The sequence below is a fragment of the Gouania willdenowi genome, chromosome 7 (assembly GCF_900634775.1).
Source record: "Gouania willdenowi chromosome 7, fGouWil2.1, whole genome shotgun sequence".
Classification (NCBI taxonomy): Eukaryota; Metazoa; Chordata; class Actinopteri; order Blenniiformes; family Gobiesocidae; genus Gouania; species Gouania willdenowi.
Genome location: NC_041050.1, coordinates 12,791,740 through 12,806,917, shown reverse-complemented (window position 1 = coordinate 12,806,917; position 15,178 = coordinate 12,791,740). Strand labels below are relative to the sequence as shown.

General features: G+C 40.1%; 1 protein-coding gene across 1 annotated transcript; it reads left to right on the top strand.

Annotated features, from left to right (window-relative positions):
- The first annotated feature begins 5,191 nt into the window (after nucleotides 1-5,191).
- On the top strand, nucleotides 5,192-10,587 carry LOC114466969 (probable G-protein coupled receptor 173). The gene is made up of 2 exons (XM_028452854.1): nucleotides 5,192-6,439; nucleotides 7,543-10,587. The coding sequence occupies exon 2, from the start codon at nucleotides 7,687-7,689 to the stop codon at nucleotides 8,884-8,886; it is 1,200 nt and encodes a 399-aa protein (XP_028308655.1). The 5' UTR covers nucleotides 5,192-6,439; nucleotides 7,543-7,686; the 3' UTR covers nucleotides 8,887-10,587.
- The last annotated feature ends 4,591 nt before the right edge of the window (nucleotides 10,588-15,178 follow it).

Here is a 15,178-nt window from a genome sequence, read left to right as displayed (position 1 = left end):
TAAAAAAAAATCGATTTAAATTCGGCACCCAAAAAAATCATGATATATTGTGAAATCGATTTTTTTTTCTCACACCGCTAGACACGTCTATTGTGTTTAATGTAAATGCTTGTCCTATGGTTTATCCCCTTACTGCACTAATATCCACTGACAAGTCTATCCACCACTCTGTTTATACTGTAAACTACTACTTTGCAGGCGAGCCTTTTAAATGTTTTCTAAGGTGATGTGAGGACCAGTGCTGCCTCTCAGTTAGAAACATGTGAGTCTAATGCTATTCTCCATCAATGTTCACAAGTGCTCAAACTTCCTCCAACTGAACTGTAATCACAATGTTTTTCTTGGCAGAAAAAAATGACAGAAAATGCTCGAAGACATGTTCTGTTACCATCCAATATTATGTTATAAACCAACAAATGTGATGACACTAAATCTATAGATGGTGTGTATTAGTTTTCTTAGTCCTACAGGCCAGAAATGCACTTTGTTGACCGTTGTTGTTGTCGTCGTTGTCGTCTAACCACATTGCCACGAGTTGTGTTTTTTTAGTGAAACATTGAAGTAGCATCATCGAGGGAATCTAATTAGACTTCCTTTCACAGTTGGAGTTTTGTTTACAAAATGCATCTCATAGCATTCTAGCATTTTGTCTAAATAGTTTCTGCACAAATTGAAATAACAGTGTAGCGTCTGAAAATATTTTGGTTACAAGAGTAGATTGCCAACCACCTCAGTAGGAAGCTTTATCTGTGACACGTCTTCCTTTTAAAATCTTGTCGTTGATTTACAAGTTTGAAGTGATGAAAATCTTTGCAGTGTATTGCCATTAAAACCAAATTGTCATACCCTGTTTAATGTTGGGTCTTTGTCACCTTCTGTTTTCTTTCTAACGCAAGCTGCAAAGACGGGACAGTTTCATGCACGTTAATGACACAAAGTAGAACAGTTTCTAAGGCCCTGACACACTTTCAAAATAACATCAGAGACCTCGGCGCCTCCGCCTCTGGAGCGTGTTCAGCTTTGCTTAGAGTGGAAAGACAGAGACGGCAACATGAGCTGCAGATTGCAGGCAAAGGTCACACATTGCGGTGAAGTCAGGTTGTCTCACTGCTCACACTGAAAGGTGAGCTCAGTGTTTGCAAATCGACAAAAAACAAAACAAAAAACCCTATGATGATACGTAATGAGATGTCCCAGACTGTTTCTGAGCTAATTTATGATGATTGTGGACTGGATAAAAAACAATAGAAATGTCAAATAAAGAAACATTAAGAAATACAGTATGAAATTACATATATATATATGTTTTTTTAATAAAATAAATATGTACAGGTCTCAAATGAATGTAACAATAAGGCGTACATACATACATACGCCTATATACATGATATATATTCATAATATACATGATGTATATTCTGCTGATTAAAATCATCTTATATTTGATCTTTTTTTCTTTTAAAAAAATAAATAAATAATTATGGTACTTTTATCATAGTTGGAGTATAAATTGAAAAATACAATCAGTTTTTACTTTTATTCTCACCTAATTTTCCTAGTCCTCTACTATTATATTCTCTATTTAATTAAAATGTAGGTGATTTATTGTCTGTTTTGTTTTTATGTTTTTCTATAGTTTGATATTTGATATGCAAATATGCAATTTTCAACATGACTTTGTTTTAGTATTGATAATAATCAATAGACAAAAGACAAAAAGTCTCCATGTTTCCTACAAACATGATAAAATCCCTTACACTTGACTAACTGTATTAGTTTCAATGACACATTTTGTGGTTCTCTCCTGCTTATAGTTTAAACTTAATGATGAAAATCAGTCAGCAATGTTTTACATGTCTAACTAAACCCTTATATATCTTTATGAGTATAAAGAATTTGGCCATAAAACATAATTATATCATAATAACCATTAACACATTAAATGGAATTTAATAGACGTATGTGTGATGTCACAAAGCCTCTGAAGGGAACACACGACATTTGTTTTAGCAGAGGAGTATAATCTGTGTGCATACAACAAACTGCACACAGTCTTTGCAACAAACTGCAGCAGCTTTTGTTCAGCAATGATTTCTGAGTGCTGTGTCATTGCTGCCAAACAAATGTTAGTTTCTTTCTCTTATTTGCCTTGTGGGGGCATCACTCAGCTGTTGGTACATTTGAAGTGTCAGGAAAGTCTGGATTTTTAGAAAACGTCACATGTCCGTCTTCTGTGTCTGTTTTATTCTAATCACTGTGGCCTCTAGGCACTTCACCCTGTAGTTCATGCACTGCTCAGTCACTGACACACACAAACCTCACTGTCATATCTACAGTCCATTTAGATACTCCAAAAAATTCTAAGCAATTTTTTTTTTATTTTGGATTGAGATTTGTTTGGTGATGAGTCACTGCGTCACATCAACAGTTTCTTTGCTGAGTGTCACAGGTCAGGATGTGTCTGTCCTGTTCATGTCTTGCATGTCCTGTTCATGTCTGGTTTCGGCCTCCTTGCCACGCCCTGTTATCTGCCTGCACACCTGCTCATAGTTCCCTCTGATTCCTTCCACTATTAATTAACAATCACAGTAATATAGCATGCTCTGTTAAAAGCATATTACTGCAGTGCTTCTCTCTCTCAATGTGCACACACCTCAGCAGCAGCAGCAGCAGCAGCAACAACACAGTGTCACTTACACAAACAACACATGCACTACAGAGTTCAAGTGTAACAATTACAAATCAGACATAATGTAAATCAAGCAGCAGTAATTACCTTTCAAGCAGAAAAGTCACCAATTCCATCTTCTACTTTTCCAGACCATAAACTGTAAAAAAAAAAAGGACGGCGCTCCAGCCCGGGATAGGGCGGGGCCTGTGAGCAACAGCTGTCAGACAGTCCATCAAACATAATCCTGGCTCTGATTGGTTCTTTTTGCTCTGTGCTTTTTTTTGTCACGCAAACTACTAGTTTCATGTAAAGCTGTCTTTACATAGTGACAGCTTTAGCAAATATGACAAAAAGTCCCTTTTATAAGAGTTGCAGACTGCACCTTTAAAGCTGATATCCGAAGGGTCTGAGAAATCTATGTTTATGTGTGATTCTTTTGAAATGCAAAAAAATACCTAGTCTTATACTATGGTCTACTGCCGATGGTCGTTCATATACATTAATGCATATAAGTCCCTTCTTCGTCCTGTAGACCCCTATACAAATGGAAATGATCGCCGACTGCGCCCAGCCAATAGGTTTCGACTTTGTGTTTTTGAGTCTGTCAATCAAAGTGAATGCAGAACTGGGCATGGAAACAAGAACAAAGAAATAAATAAACGGCGTGGAAAATATTACCTCCTTGGTGGAAGTAACTAGAAAGTAGCAGCCAGGAGTAAAGTGAATAAACTGAACTCACATCAGAACTTATGTTTTTTTTGTTCAGCTCATACAGTGCCATTGGCGAGATAATTAGTCATTTACATTTTATCACGGAGATTACTAGAAAACGCCCTGGCGGAGGTCCCTCATCAATATCTAAGCTGTAATGTGATGTAGTAACCAACCGTGCCCTGAAGGTAGCAGCAGCGCATGTTTAGATGATAGATTAGCCACTGATGCTACCATTAGCTAAGGAGGAAGAAGCAGGGACGAGTGAGATTATGGCGCTACGGAGTGATATTGTGAAGACTTCAGCAGCTCACAGCACCACATACTAACACAGAACATGTGTGGAAATGAGTAGATTATCTATAATGTTGCGATCATGAGATAAAACCATCAAATTACAAGGCCAAACGGGTCATCTCTGCATGTCGGGAGAAAGAGGAAGTTACGTCTGTGTGATTGACAGGGGGGAGGAGATATAAAATATAGTAAACAAAACATTAAACTGTGATCCAGATAGCAAAATAATAATAATATTGCCATCCAAAGCCTTGTCTGTTTTTTTTTAGAAGGAAACCAATGTTCAGATGTTGTAATTTTCAATAAAAAATAAATAAATAAAAAAATGCTTCAGTCACTGACAGATTTTTTAATTTTTTTAGAAAAAGCCTATTTTCTCAGCTTTCTGCTCTGAAACTGACGATTTGTGTAAAACTTTCTCTATTCAACGGCTGAACGGGAGAACGAAAAAAGTCAGAACCTTTTTTTTTTCTGATGAAAGTAGAACTGTAAAAACTGCTGGCACTGAGGTGGGTACAAATTCTGAAAATGGCTGGCACTGAATGAGTTAAAAGAGTTTAGGGCAGGATTAAGCAATGAAACTCCATAGTGACACGGCGCCTGCTAAGGTAATAGTTTAGTCCACCGTTCTTTGTCTCCAAGCCTTCTCCTTCTTCTTCTTCTCCTTTATTTCCGACAGAGTAGACCTCTCTCCAAGCCATCGAGAATGCGAATCAGCGTCATTTGACATTAGGTCTGGAGGACTTTGTGGGAAATTCGAGCCTGGAATTTCAGTACAAAATGCATCACACCGCTTGTTCAAAGGCAATAGGGAGATGTGGTGCGGGCTCATTTTTTTTTTTTTTTTTTGAACACTTCATCACCACTAAAATACTTCAAACTAATGTTCATTTTTTTTCACAAATCCTGCCCTATGCTCCTTTAAAGCTGTTATCCAGAGTTTCTGAGAAACGTCTCGATGTCCCGCCCTAAACAGCCTCACTTCCTCCCACTGCCTCTCCCAATCTACCAGAAGCCACGCCTCTACTTTTCTGCATGCACATCGCATAACATTACAAGGTCGCATCGGGTCACATTGATATAGGTCTATGAGTCAGATAAGAGCCAAAATCCTATTTAGCTGTTTGCTGTTGTGACGTGCAGCCTCGTTTCCGTGCACAGTTCCACATTCACTTTGATTGACAGTCTCAAAAACTCTAAGTTGAAGACTATTGGCTGAGTGATCACGGCGCTCGTTTCCATTTGTATAGGGCTCTATAGGACGAAGGAGGGACTTGTTTACATTAATGTATATGAATGACCACCAGCAGTAGACCATAGTAAAAGACTAGTTAGGTCTTTTTTCACATTTCAAAAGAATCATCCACAAACATAGATTTCTCAGAAACTCCGAATACCATGGTAGCTTTAAAGGTCGTGCAATGTTGGGCAGAAGGGAACTAGCAAACTTTGATTTGTCATTAACGTAAAATCATATGCGTGTCTACAATGAGACCATGGGCTAATAACCCCCCCACCTTGAGGCCTCTGAATGGTTATGTGAGGCCCTGTGGATGCTGCAGGTCAGACATTAAAGGTATCTGCAGTTTGATGTCCTCACTGTTAAGAATAAACATAAAAACATCCCCCTCAAGTTATGGCTCACAGTGCTGCACAGGTTCTCTCTCCCCTTTCCTTCATCATCCTCATCATCCTCTCTCTCTCTCTCTCTCTCTCTCTCTCTCTCTCTCTCTCTCTCTCTCTCTCTCTCTCTCTGTCTCCGGATAAAACCGAGGGTTTCCGTGAATATGCAGCCTCCTCCTTGCAAGTAGCCATAATTGGGATTATTCAGGAATATTTTGCCTCATCCTGCTCTTTTGCTATTTCCTCCTCCTTCTCCTCCTTCTTCATCTCCTTCTTCCTCTTCTTCTCCTCCATCGCACATTTATCTCGACACAGCCCGCGATGTGAAACCCTCCGCGGCATCGATGGATTTATCCAAACGATGGAGATGCATTCGTTCCGTCATGGAGGCTTTTATTGTGGACCACTGAAGATGTAGTCCACCTTCACCGGGGCAGCAAAAAAAAACCCAACAAAAACAAAAGACTGAACATTGAGGGTCTAAATCGTCGAGAGATGGAAAACAGAGAGGTTTCTGTGCTGCTGATGCGGACTATAGCCTTCCACCGACATACATTCATGTAAAGGATGCGCGGTGCCCGTGTTTTATTGCCTCCCCATCGTCTGTGGGTGGGTTATTATGATAAGCCTTGAAAATCTGACATCATTTACACGACTGGACGGGAAAACTGGATGTGGTGGCTTTTTTTTTTGTTTTTGTTTTTGTTTTTGTTTTTGTAATTGCATCTAATTTCTTGTGGAAAGCCATTTTCGCGGTCATCCTCCTCTGTCTGTGAGGCTGTGACAGAGAAAAGGGTGGCGGTGGCCATCCATCCCTAATAATAATAATAATAATCGTCCCCATCATAATAATAATGATAATGATAAAAGGTGGGGCTGGATTGTCATATCATCAGCTGTTGATTATTAGAAACCCTGAGACGTCCTATGATGCTGATATGTTGCTCCCTCTGATTCCCCAAGCGATGGATTTATGCCTAACAGGTGTTGTTTAAGCCATAGGGCGCCCAGGAATCAGCATGAGAAGGCTTTGTCATGTGTTTTTGTCCCCATCTGACAAGCAGTGAAGACACAAAGGGATTCTGTTTGCTTTTACACGCGAGGAAAGAAGAGATCCCAAAAATGAGGGGATGAAAGGTAGGCTGTCATCTCTCTCCTCTCTCTCCTCTCTCTCTCTCTCTCTCTCCCTCTCTCCTCTCGCTCTCTCTCTCTCTCTCTCTCTACTCCTCTCTCTCTCTGTCCTCTCTCTCCTCTCTCTCTCTCTCTCTCTCTCTCTCTCTCTCTCTCTCTCACACCACACACACACAACAGAGGTAATTGAGGTAATTTTGACACCTGTTCATCCTGTTTTTTACTGCCTTCCCCTCTGTTTGTTGTGTGTGTGTGTGTGTGTTTTGTGTTGGCCTAGCTGGTTTGGCAGCCATTTGACCATTTGAAATGATATTTTCCAAGGTTGCAGTGGGCTGTTACGTAGAAGAAGAAAAAAACCCCATAATATATATTCTATTCATAATAAAGCGTAGTTAAAAAAATTAATAAAAAAAAAACAACAACAACAACAACCATCCACTCACAGCCAGTCATGTCCATGGCCTACATAGCCGAGGCCCACCCAGACAAGCACGACTGTGGATTGTCATCAATTCCTGCTTATGAATAAGCTTGCAGGCCTCCTGTTTTAAATATCAACTGATGAGTTTTAAATTAATGGCTGGATGTCCTTTATTTGTGTAAGCAAAGCAGCTCAGCTGACTTACAGTAAAAACCAAATGGCTGCCTGCTCTGCCATTATATCTTCCAGTTTTTTACCTGCTAATAATGGCACAAAATGCACCTTCTTGCTCTTTAGCGCAAAGCAGCAGCAGCAGCAGAGTGCAGCCATAAAATGCTCATTTACAACATCATTGTTTGTTGGACATGCCTAGTGTTGGTTGTACCATGTCCGCTCCACCCCCCTCCCCTGAACACCCCCATGCATTCACTCAAACACCCACACTTGCACAAAGAATGCGCGCTGTTGTATCTTAGCAACGGGCAAGGTAATTACTGAGAGAGCCAAGGAGCTGGCATGCTGTTGAGCTGCTGGTCTGATCCCAGCCTCAGAAACAGGGAGGCAGAGATTTTCATGAAATGTCTACTCTGTTAAATCCAAGTTCTAAGTGGTAGGCCCAGTGAGCAGACAGTCAGACATCTTGTTTTTTTTTTTTTCTCCATTTTTTACAAACTGTGTGTGTTCACAGGTGCTGAGGCTGTGGACAAAGAGGAAAGTCAAATCTGCCGCGTAGATACGGCCTCACCTTGTAAAAGACAAGAGACAGCTGTAGGAGGGTCTGCACTGTTTGCACAGGGCCGGAGGAAGGCAGACCCTCACCGAAGGGGATAGAATGGCTAACCAGACCTTCGCCATTGATGGCCCTGGCAGCTTACTGGCAGTGTTGGCATCGCAGAGTGGACTAGCAAGAAGCAGCAGCAGCAGCAGTGATAGCAGCAGCAGTGGAGGAATCTCTGCCACAGATGTGTCCGCCTACTTTAAGCTGGTCTTCTTGGGGTTAATCATCTGTGTCAGCCTCGTGGGCAACCTCCTGGTCTCCCTGCTGGTTCTGAGAGACAGGACACTTCACAAGGCGCCATATTTCTTTCTGCTGGACCTGTGCCTGGCCGATGCAGTCCGTTCTGCCGCCTGCTTTCCCTTTGTGCTGGTTTCAGTTCACAACAGCTCGGTCTGGACTTACAGTACGTTGAGTTGTAAAGTGGTGGCATTTATGGCTGTTCTGTTTTGCTTTCACGCTGCCTTCATGCTGTTCTGTGTGGCCGTCACTCGCTACCTTGCCATTGCCCACCACCGATTCTACGCCAAACGGATGACCATCTGGACTTGCGCCGCCATCATTTGCATGGTGTGGACTCTGGCAGTCGCCATGGCGTTCCCACCTGTCTTTGACGTGGGGACTTACAAGTTCATCCGGGATGAGGATCAGTGCATTTTTGAACACCGCTACCTGAAGACCAATGACACTCTAGGCTTCATGCTCATGCTGGCTGTGGTCGTCCTGGCCACTCATGGTTTCTATGCCAAGCTGCTGCTGTTTGAGTATCGGCATCGCAAGATGAAGCCCGTCCAGCTGGTGCCTGCTATCAGCCAGAACTGGACCTTCCATGGTCCCGGGGCCACTGGACAAGCTGCAGCCAACTGGATTGCGGGGTTCGGCCGTGGACCCATGCCACCCACCCTGCTGGGTATCAGGCAAAATTTACACAATCAGCATCGGCGACTTCTGGGGATGGAGGAAGTGAGGTCAGAGCGAAGGCTGGGCAGGATGTTCTACACCATCACCCTGCTTTTTCTGGTCCTCTGGGCACCCTACATCGTGGCATGTTTCTGGAGGGTGTTTGTCAAGTCTTGCACCATCCCTCATCGTTATCTATCCATCACAGTGTGGATGAGCTTCGCCCAGGCAGGGGTCAACCCCATCTTCTGTCTCCTGCTTAACGAAGACCTAAGGAAGGTGCTACGAGCACACCTGCCCACCCACTGGAGGACTAAACAACACCTGCCCCAAGATGAGGCCTACTGCATTATGTGAAAAGCATACCAAGAGGAATGTTTCTGGTTTCAAAAGGACGTTTGAAGAGTGGAAGTGTAGTATCGCACCTTGGTTCAGCATTAGTGTCTGTTTTGTTGTTTTGCACAACAAAATCAAATGTTTGCTTTCAAACGCAGACGCAGTGTTGCTGTTTAAGGAATGTTATTAGTATAAATGATTGAGGAATGTTAAGGTGCGGCGAAGAGAGGCTTCAGTACCACAAAGATGTGGGTTTTTTTTTCTTCTGATGATGAGTTGTATGGTTGATTATTAGAAAGCTCCAGCTCAGTGTGACAGATGCCATTTTTAAAATAACGTTGCCTTATTTCAAAGGGACACGCCGTGAGCTTTCGGATGAGGATTAGCTTTTGTGAGACAGCAAAAAAAGACTCCATCCTTAAAAAAAATGTGCCATGGACTATGAATGGAAATGTGCTGGTCAGAACATGACTAACACTGAAACACATCAAGGGACTTAAAGGGTCCAAATGGATTGACAGACCACCACTGGACGCCTTTTCGTAATAATCAAAGAAAAACTGCAGAATACCAAGTGGACCCAGTAACATTGGATATATTTAAATAGCTGTTGTGAACCCAGAAGCCCCAAACATGCTTAATTTTATTGAACTTGATTTAGGACCTTTCAGGTTTCTTTGTATCATAAAAAAATGCCTGTTTTCCTTTGTTTGTAAAAAACAAAAAACAACTACATGTTAATCAGATGGCACTATTTTCAAATATGACTTGATTTCATTTTGTACAGACTGTACAGGAATGTATTTTCCTGCTTGTGTGTTTTTTATATAGCATTTGGTTTTCTGTGTGTATGTGAGAGAGAAAAAAAAAGGTAGTTAAAGAAGAAAGAGCAAAGGGAGACAAAGATAATGAAGATATGTAGGGTTCAAGGGAATTCACGCCTCTTTCTGTGGCTTTAAATCCAAGAAAAAGGAGCCACTCTAATGTGGGAATTTACGTTTTAAATGGATTTTCACGAGTGAAAGTCAGATTCTGTTTAACAGTCAACATAAACGGGGACAGAATAAATTAGAACACACCTTTTGGATTTTACAGCTATGGGATTTAACATCTTGAATGATACTGTATATTATGTCAATTTAAGAGAAATAGTAGATGTTCTTTAATTTGCAATGATGATCTTGGGAATGTTTAAAAAGGTACCTTTAATGCTTTCTGAAAAAAAAAAAAAAAAAAAAAAAGTGGCATATGATGTTACAAAAATTTGAATGTTACCAGACCCCTTGACTTAACTGCCACTGCTGTTGGAGTGTCTGGGTCAACGTATGTTCAAAATCCAAACACCTTCTGAGCAGATGCGACCCCACTGTGTGCAGAATGGAGAGCGGCTGAGCCCACACTGAGCTGCGTTGCGTCTCTTGCTTAAGAATCATCTGACGCTAATGTCCGACATGCAGTATGTTAGACATCGGAATATGTGTGCAGTCGATTTTTCTAAATGTGGACACTGTACTAGCATGCATTCCACTGCATTTCATAGATTCAAGATCGGGGATGACAACTTGTACAGATGTTTGTGTTGGAAAAGCAAAGTGGAAAGGGAACAGAGGTCTGTAATTTTTCCATCTGGCGTTCCTTGACGAGGTGATATTCTGTAACTGTACAGTTTACCTGAGGTGGTTCTTTCGCCCACTCATAAATAAAGACTCTACTTTTGATGCATCCTGAGTTATGACCCTTCCCGGTTTAGTGCCAACCCTGGATCTTAGTGGAGAGCACTTCACAGCAAAAAGGCCACTTGACTGTCCATGTGGCACAAATTACATCGTGGTTGCCCCAATGCAATGAAATTGGGAAAAAACCATGCATTATGAAATGGAGAAAGTCATCATGAGTGTTCCCTGTCTGCTGTTCTTGGTGACCAATGCCACCATAGGACATACTGTAAATGATTCAACATTTCCCATCTACATAATAGGTCTGTAATGAAAGGTGTACCAAAAATGTAGGAAGTTTCTACAATTATCCAACCATTAGGGGGATCTACACTCAAAAACAGGACTTAAAGAAAATGTGCAAATCCAATTAATCAGGTTTTCATTTTTTATAGTCTAGAAAGTGATGACCTGTGCCAAAAAGGTAGTTTTTTTACCGGCGTTTGTTTGTTTGTCTGTTAGCAGGATTACATCAAAAGTACTAAACTTATTTTGACAAATTTGAACCAAAGACAGACCATACACAATAGAACATTTCATTAAAATGTGGAGGGGATCCAGATCAATCTACTGATTTTGGATCAGTATAGTTGGAGAAAAAAAAGTGAATTTAATGTGATGTGGAGTGTGATATGTGTAAATAGAAACACAATGCATACTGTATACATCCTGACATGCAAATACAAGATTTACCTTTTCCCGTACTGAATGGCAGCAGAAGCCTTTTAAATATGCTGCTCAGTTTGCTGGGAACGATTTGCACGAAGAAAAAAAAAAAGCTAAAATTTGACGAGCTGCTCTCATTAGATAGTTTTAAGCGAATGTTGTCTGACTTGGGGGTACTCTCTCCAGGTTGCAGATGCTTTGCTTGATCTTTTTCCTTTTCTTGATCCATCCTAGTAAACACCTTTCAGTAGAAGCAAATGTTTACTCATTTCTTGTGTTTGAGCACTGATTATTGTCTGTAGCTTTAAACTGCTGTGATCAAAAACAGAATTTTGATCACAGTGCAGAATAAACAAGAGCTGTCAGAGAGCGCAAACCTCCACCAAGCACCAAATCTCCTCTGTGCCAGATAGATATTGGCAGTGATCCTGATCATGATACCATGATCAGGATCACTTTAAAGGCTTGGAATTAAAATGTATATCCCCATTAATAATATTACAGTAGGTCGAAATGTATAGGCAATTAAAAAACAAAACAAAAAAAACAGTGTTAAAATGCGCAATTCGGATCCGATCCGGTTGAAACTTGGTGGGGCAACTGAGTAACCAACTCGACATCACCAAATTAAATTTCATAAAGATTGGTGAATTACAAACAGAGATATGCAATTTTGGCAATAATGATAGAAAGGAATTTTAACTTTTTTTTTTTTTTTTTTACTGATCCAGAATTAGGATATTGATCTCAATCCCCTCCAAAATGTAATGGAATCTTCCAAGGTATAAGATCTATCTTTGGTTAAAATTTGGTCAAAATCCATTTAGTGCTTTTGATGTAATCCTGCTATCAAACAAACAAAAAAGTACAAATATTACCTCGTTGGTAGAAGTAACAAGAGTTCAATTGAGTAAGTTAAATAAAATACCAACAGTAGATGTATTTTCTCTCTAAATGTAGCCAATCTGAATGCAATTTATTCATGATATTGAAATACACCACAATGATGTATAAAAATGTAATTAGGCTGAGAAATGTATAATGTAAATTGCTTGTTAGTTTTAAATGGTCTCCTAACATGGTCTGGGGTTTGTGTGTGGTTGCGGCGTGTTTTTTGCTACATGCAGTTTACCACGATCGCAAACACCTATGTTAGGTTGTTTGGCATCAGCAGACGGACTGCAGGAGGATGACTGTTTGTTTACTCAGTTTGTGCACTGAGTAAACTGGGATAGGCTTCAGCAACCTGTGGCCCTGATAAGGATATGTAGGTAGAAGATGGATCTCTGCAGTACAAATACATCGTCAATGTATGACTAAACATTTTTTGTGCCCAAAGTTTCTTTTAAACCCTGCCCACAGGCACAACATTGTATACAGTAGACTCGTCCACAATGTGTAGCCTCTGCAGTGAAAATGTGCTGTGATGATTGGTCACGTTTTGGTTTTACCAGCTTATATTCACCTGGCTGCCCATGATTTACCAGCTGATCTTGAAGGTTCCTCAATCTCCGTTCTCCCGTAACCTCTAAACCCAAAAGCCACAGTGAGTGCGCATTCAAGGAATCAACTATGCTGCACTGACCTGTTTTAGCACACGAGCTGACAATAGTCTGTTTTGAGCACAACCAAGCTGACACTTTCTCAGCCATTCTTTGGGTCTCTCCCCTAAAAAAAAGCAGGAAACCTCTCGGGTGCAATGGTAATAAAGCAATCAGTCGATAATACATTAAACAGCAGATTTTTTTTGCACACTGTGTTCCTGGGACTTCAGGCCACTGATTTTTCTCCCCTGTAGTAAACCAGTGCAAACAGTCTAAGAGTTGAAAATTGAGAGTAATGTTTTTCTATGTTTCGTTGCAATGGTCTGGCAATGCAACACTAATGGTTTATTTTTATTGCACATGTGAGAGCTCAGATAACATAGCTCAGATCTATTTCAGGGGTTTCAACAGCATTGAACAACATTAGCCATGAAATAAAAGACATAGTAGAGAAGTAGCAGGCAGTGGAAACCCATCCATGCGTCACAGGGACCTGCTGGTGCCTATCTCCAGCACACACACACACACACACACAGGCAACCACTCCCACTTCAAGACTCTAATCAACCTAACAGTTATGTTTTTGCATAGTGGGAGGAAGTCGGAGTACCCGGAGAAAACTCACGCAAGCATAGGGAGAACATGCAAACTGCACACAGAAAGGACCCAAGTGTCCACCTTAGGGCTTGAACCCAAGACCTTCTTTCTGTTTGCTCTATCAGTTAAAGCCATACATATTAAATGTAAATACAGTCACTTCCACAGTGATAAGCAATACTACTCCAGTGGTAGATTATTGGTTTGGACTGATATGTATTTTCTCGCACAATGTGCAAACTATCCCCTCATTTTGCCTCATCCCCAGTTCAGCTAAATATGTCCATCTAAAGTGTTAAAAGTTAATGAGAGAAAACCTTTCCGTCTCTGTAACAGCACCACAGAATTCTTTGTGTATCTATAACATTGTGTTTGCAGTTGCTGCAATGCCACTCAGTGTGCCTGAACTCTTTTCAATCTAAATTAATTGGGAACATGTTCAGTTCTCCAGACAATGAGATTTGCAAGATTTCTATCTCAAAGTCGTTTTTTTCTTAAAAGCATTTCACCTCTTGTTTCAGAGTTACTTTTATCTAACTATCAGACATTAGCCCTGAAGGCCTTGATGTCTGCTTCCATCTGTCTTCCACACACCTTTCACAGTCGTAGTCTATCGTCTTTAGGTAGGAATGGATGGTGAACAGACTGAGGAAAGAACAAAGAACTGGTTTCCATGGTTTAAAAGGTGTTTGTTGCCACTTTTGGAATAAGAATTGAAATAGCTTTAAAAAAATGTTAAATTAAGGTTGTCTGTTCTGTTCATCCTTTGTAACAGTTTTTTTTTTTTACAGTGAGGCTAAATAAGCACAGTTAGAATGTGGAGGCGAACATAAACATAAAGGAGTAAATGAAACAGATGGTATTTCTTTAGATTAAAATGGTGCTTGTAATCACTGCAAATGTCAAGCAAAATATGATATCTGAATTTTTCATTTTTTAGCTTATTTTGATTTTGGCCTATAGCTAAAATTGTCTGATTTATTGGTGCGTTCTGAGTCCAGCTATGGAACTTTAATGGTGTAAACCCAGGAGTATTTTTGGCTGTTACATTTTTAATTTAGGCTTGGACTCGCTTTTGGGAATTGCTTCAGACTGTAATTAGGGCTGTCACACTTTTCATTCGGGATCAGAAACCTAATTTAATAGAAGTGAGAGTTGTGTTTTCCAATGAAGACTTGTTACCTGTGGCTTTTAAAAAAAAAAATATATAATATAAATAGGTTTAGCCCCCACATAATTAAAACAAGTTTATTTGTTACCTCTGCCAAGGAGGTAATATCATATGTTAGCAGGATTACATCAAAAATACTATAACAGATTTTAACAACATTTTAACAAATAATAGACCTTATATAGAGGATTCAATTACATTTCGGAGGAGATCGGGATCAACATACTAATTCTAAATCAATTTAAAAAAAATTTAAAATAAAAATCCTCATCTCTCATTATTGGCAAAATTTGAAAAATAGTTTAATCTGGATTTGGTCCAGATTGCAGATTTCATTCCAATTTTTTTTTTTTTTTTAAATGGGGGTACCCATACATTTGGACCTACTGTATTGTTATTGAGATAGAAATTTCTTCCAAGCCTTTAAAGTGTAAATGATCATGGTACCACGATCAGTATCATTGATCCAGATAACAAGGATATTTGGCAGGTTTTTTGCTCATGTTTATTCTCTTAGAAATGATTATTTCTTTGGGAGGTTGAATTGGTTGTACATGTAATGATATCCCAACAATAATCTGTTTTCTGACAGTATCTCAGTTCCGTGTCCCCTTACAGCC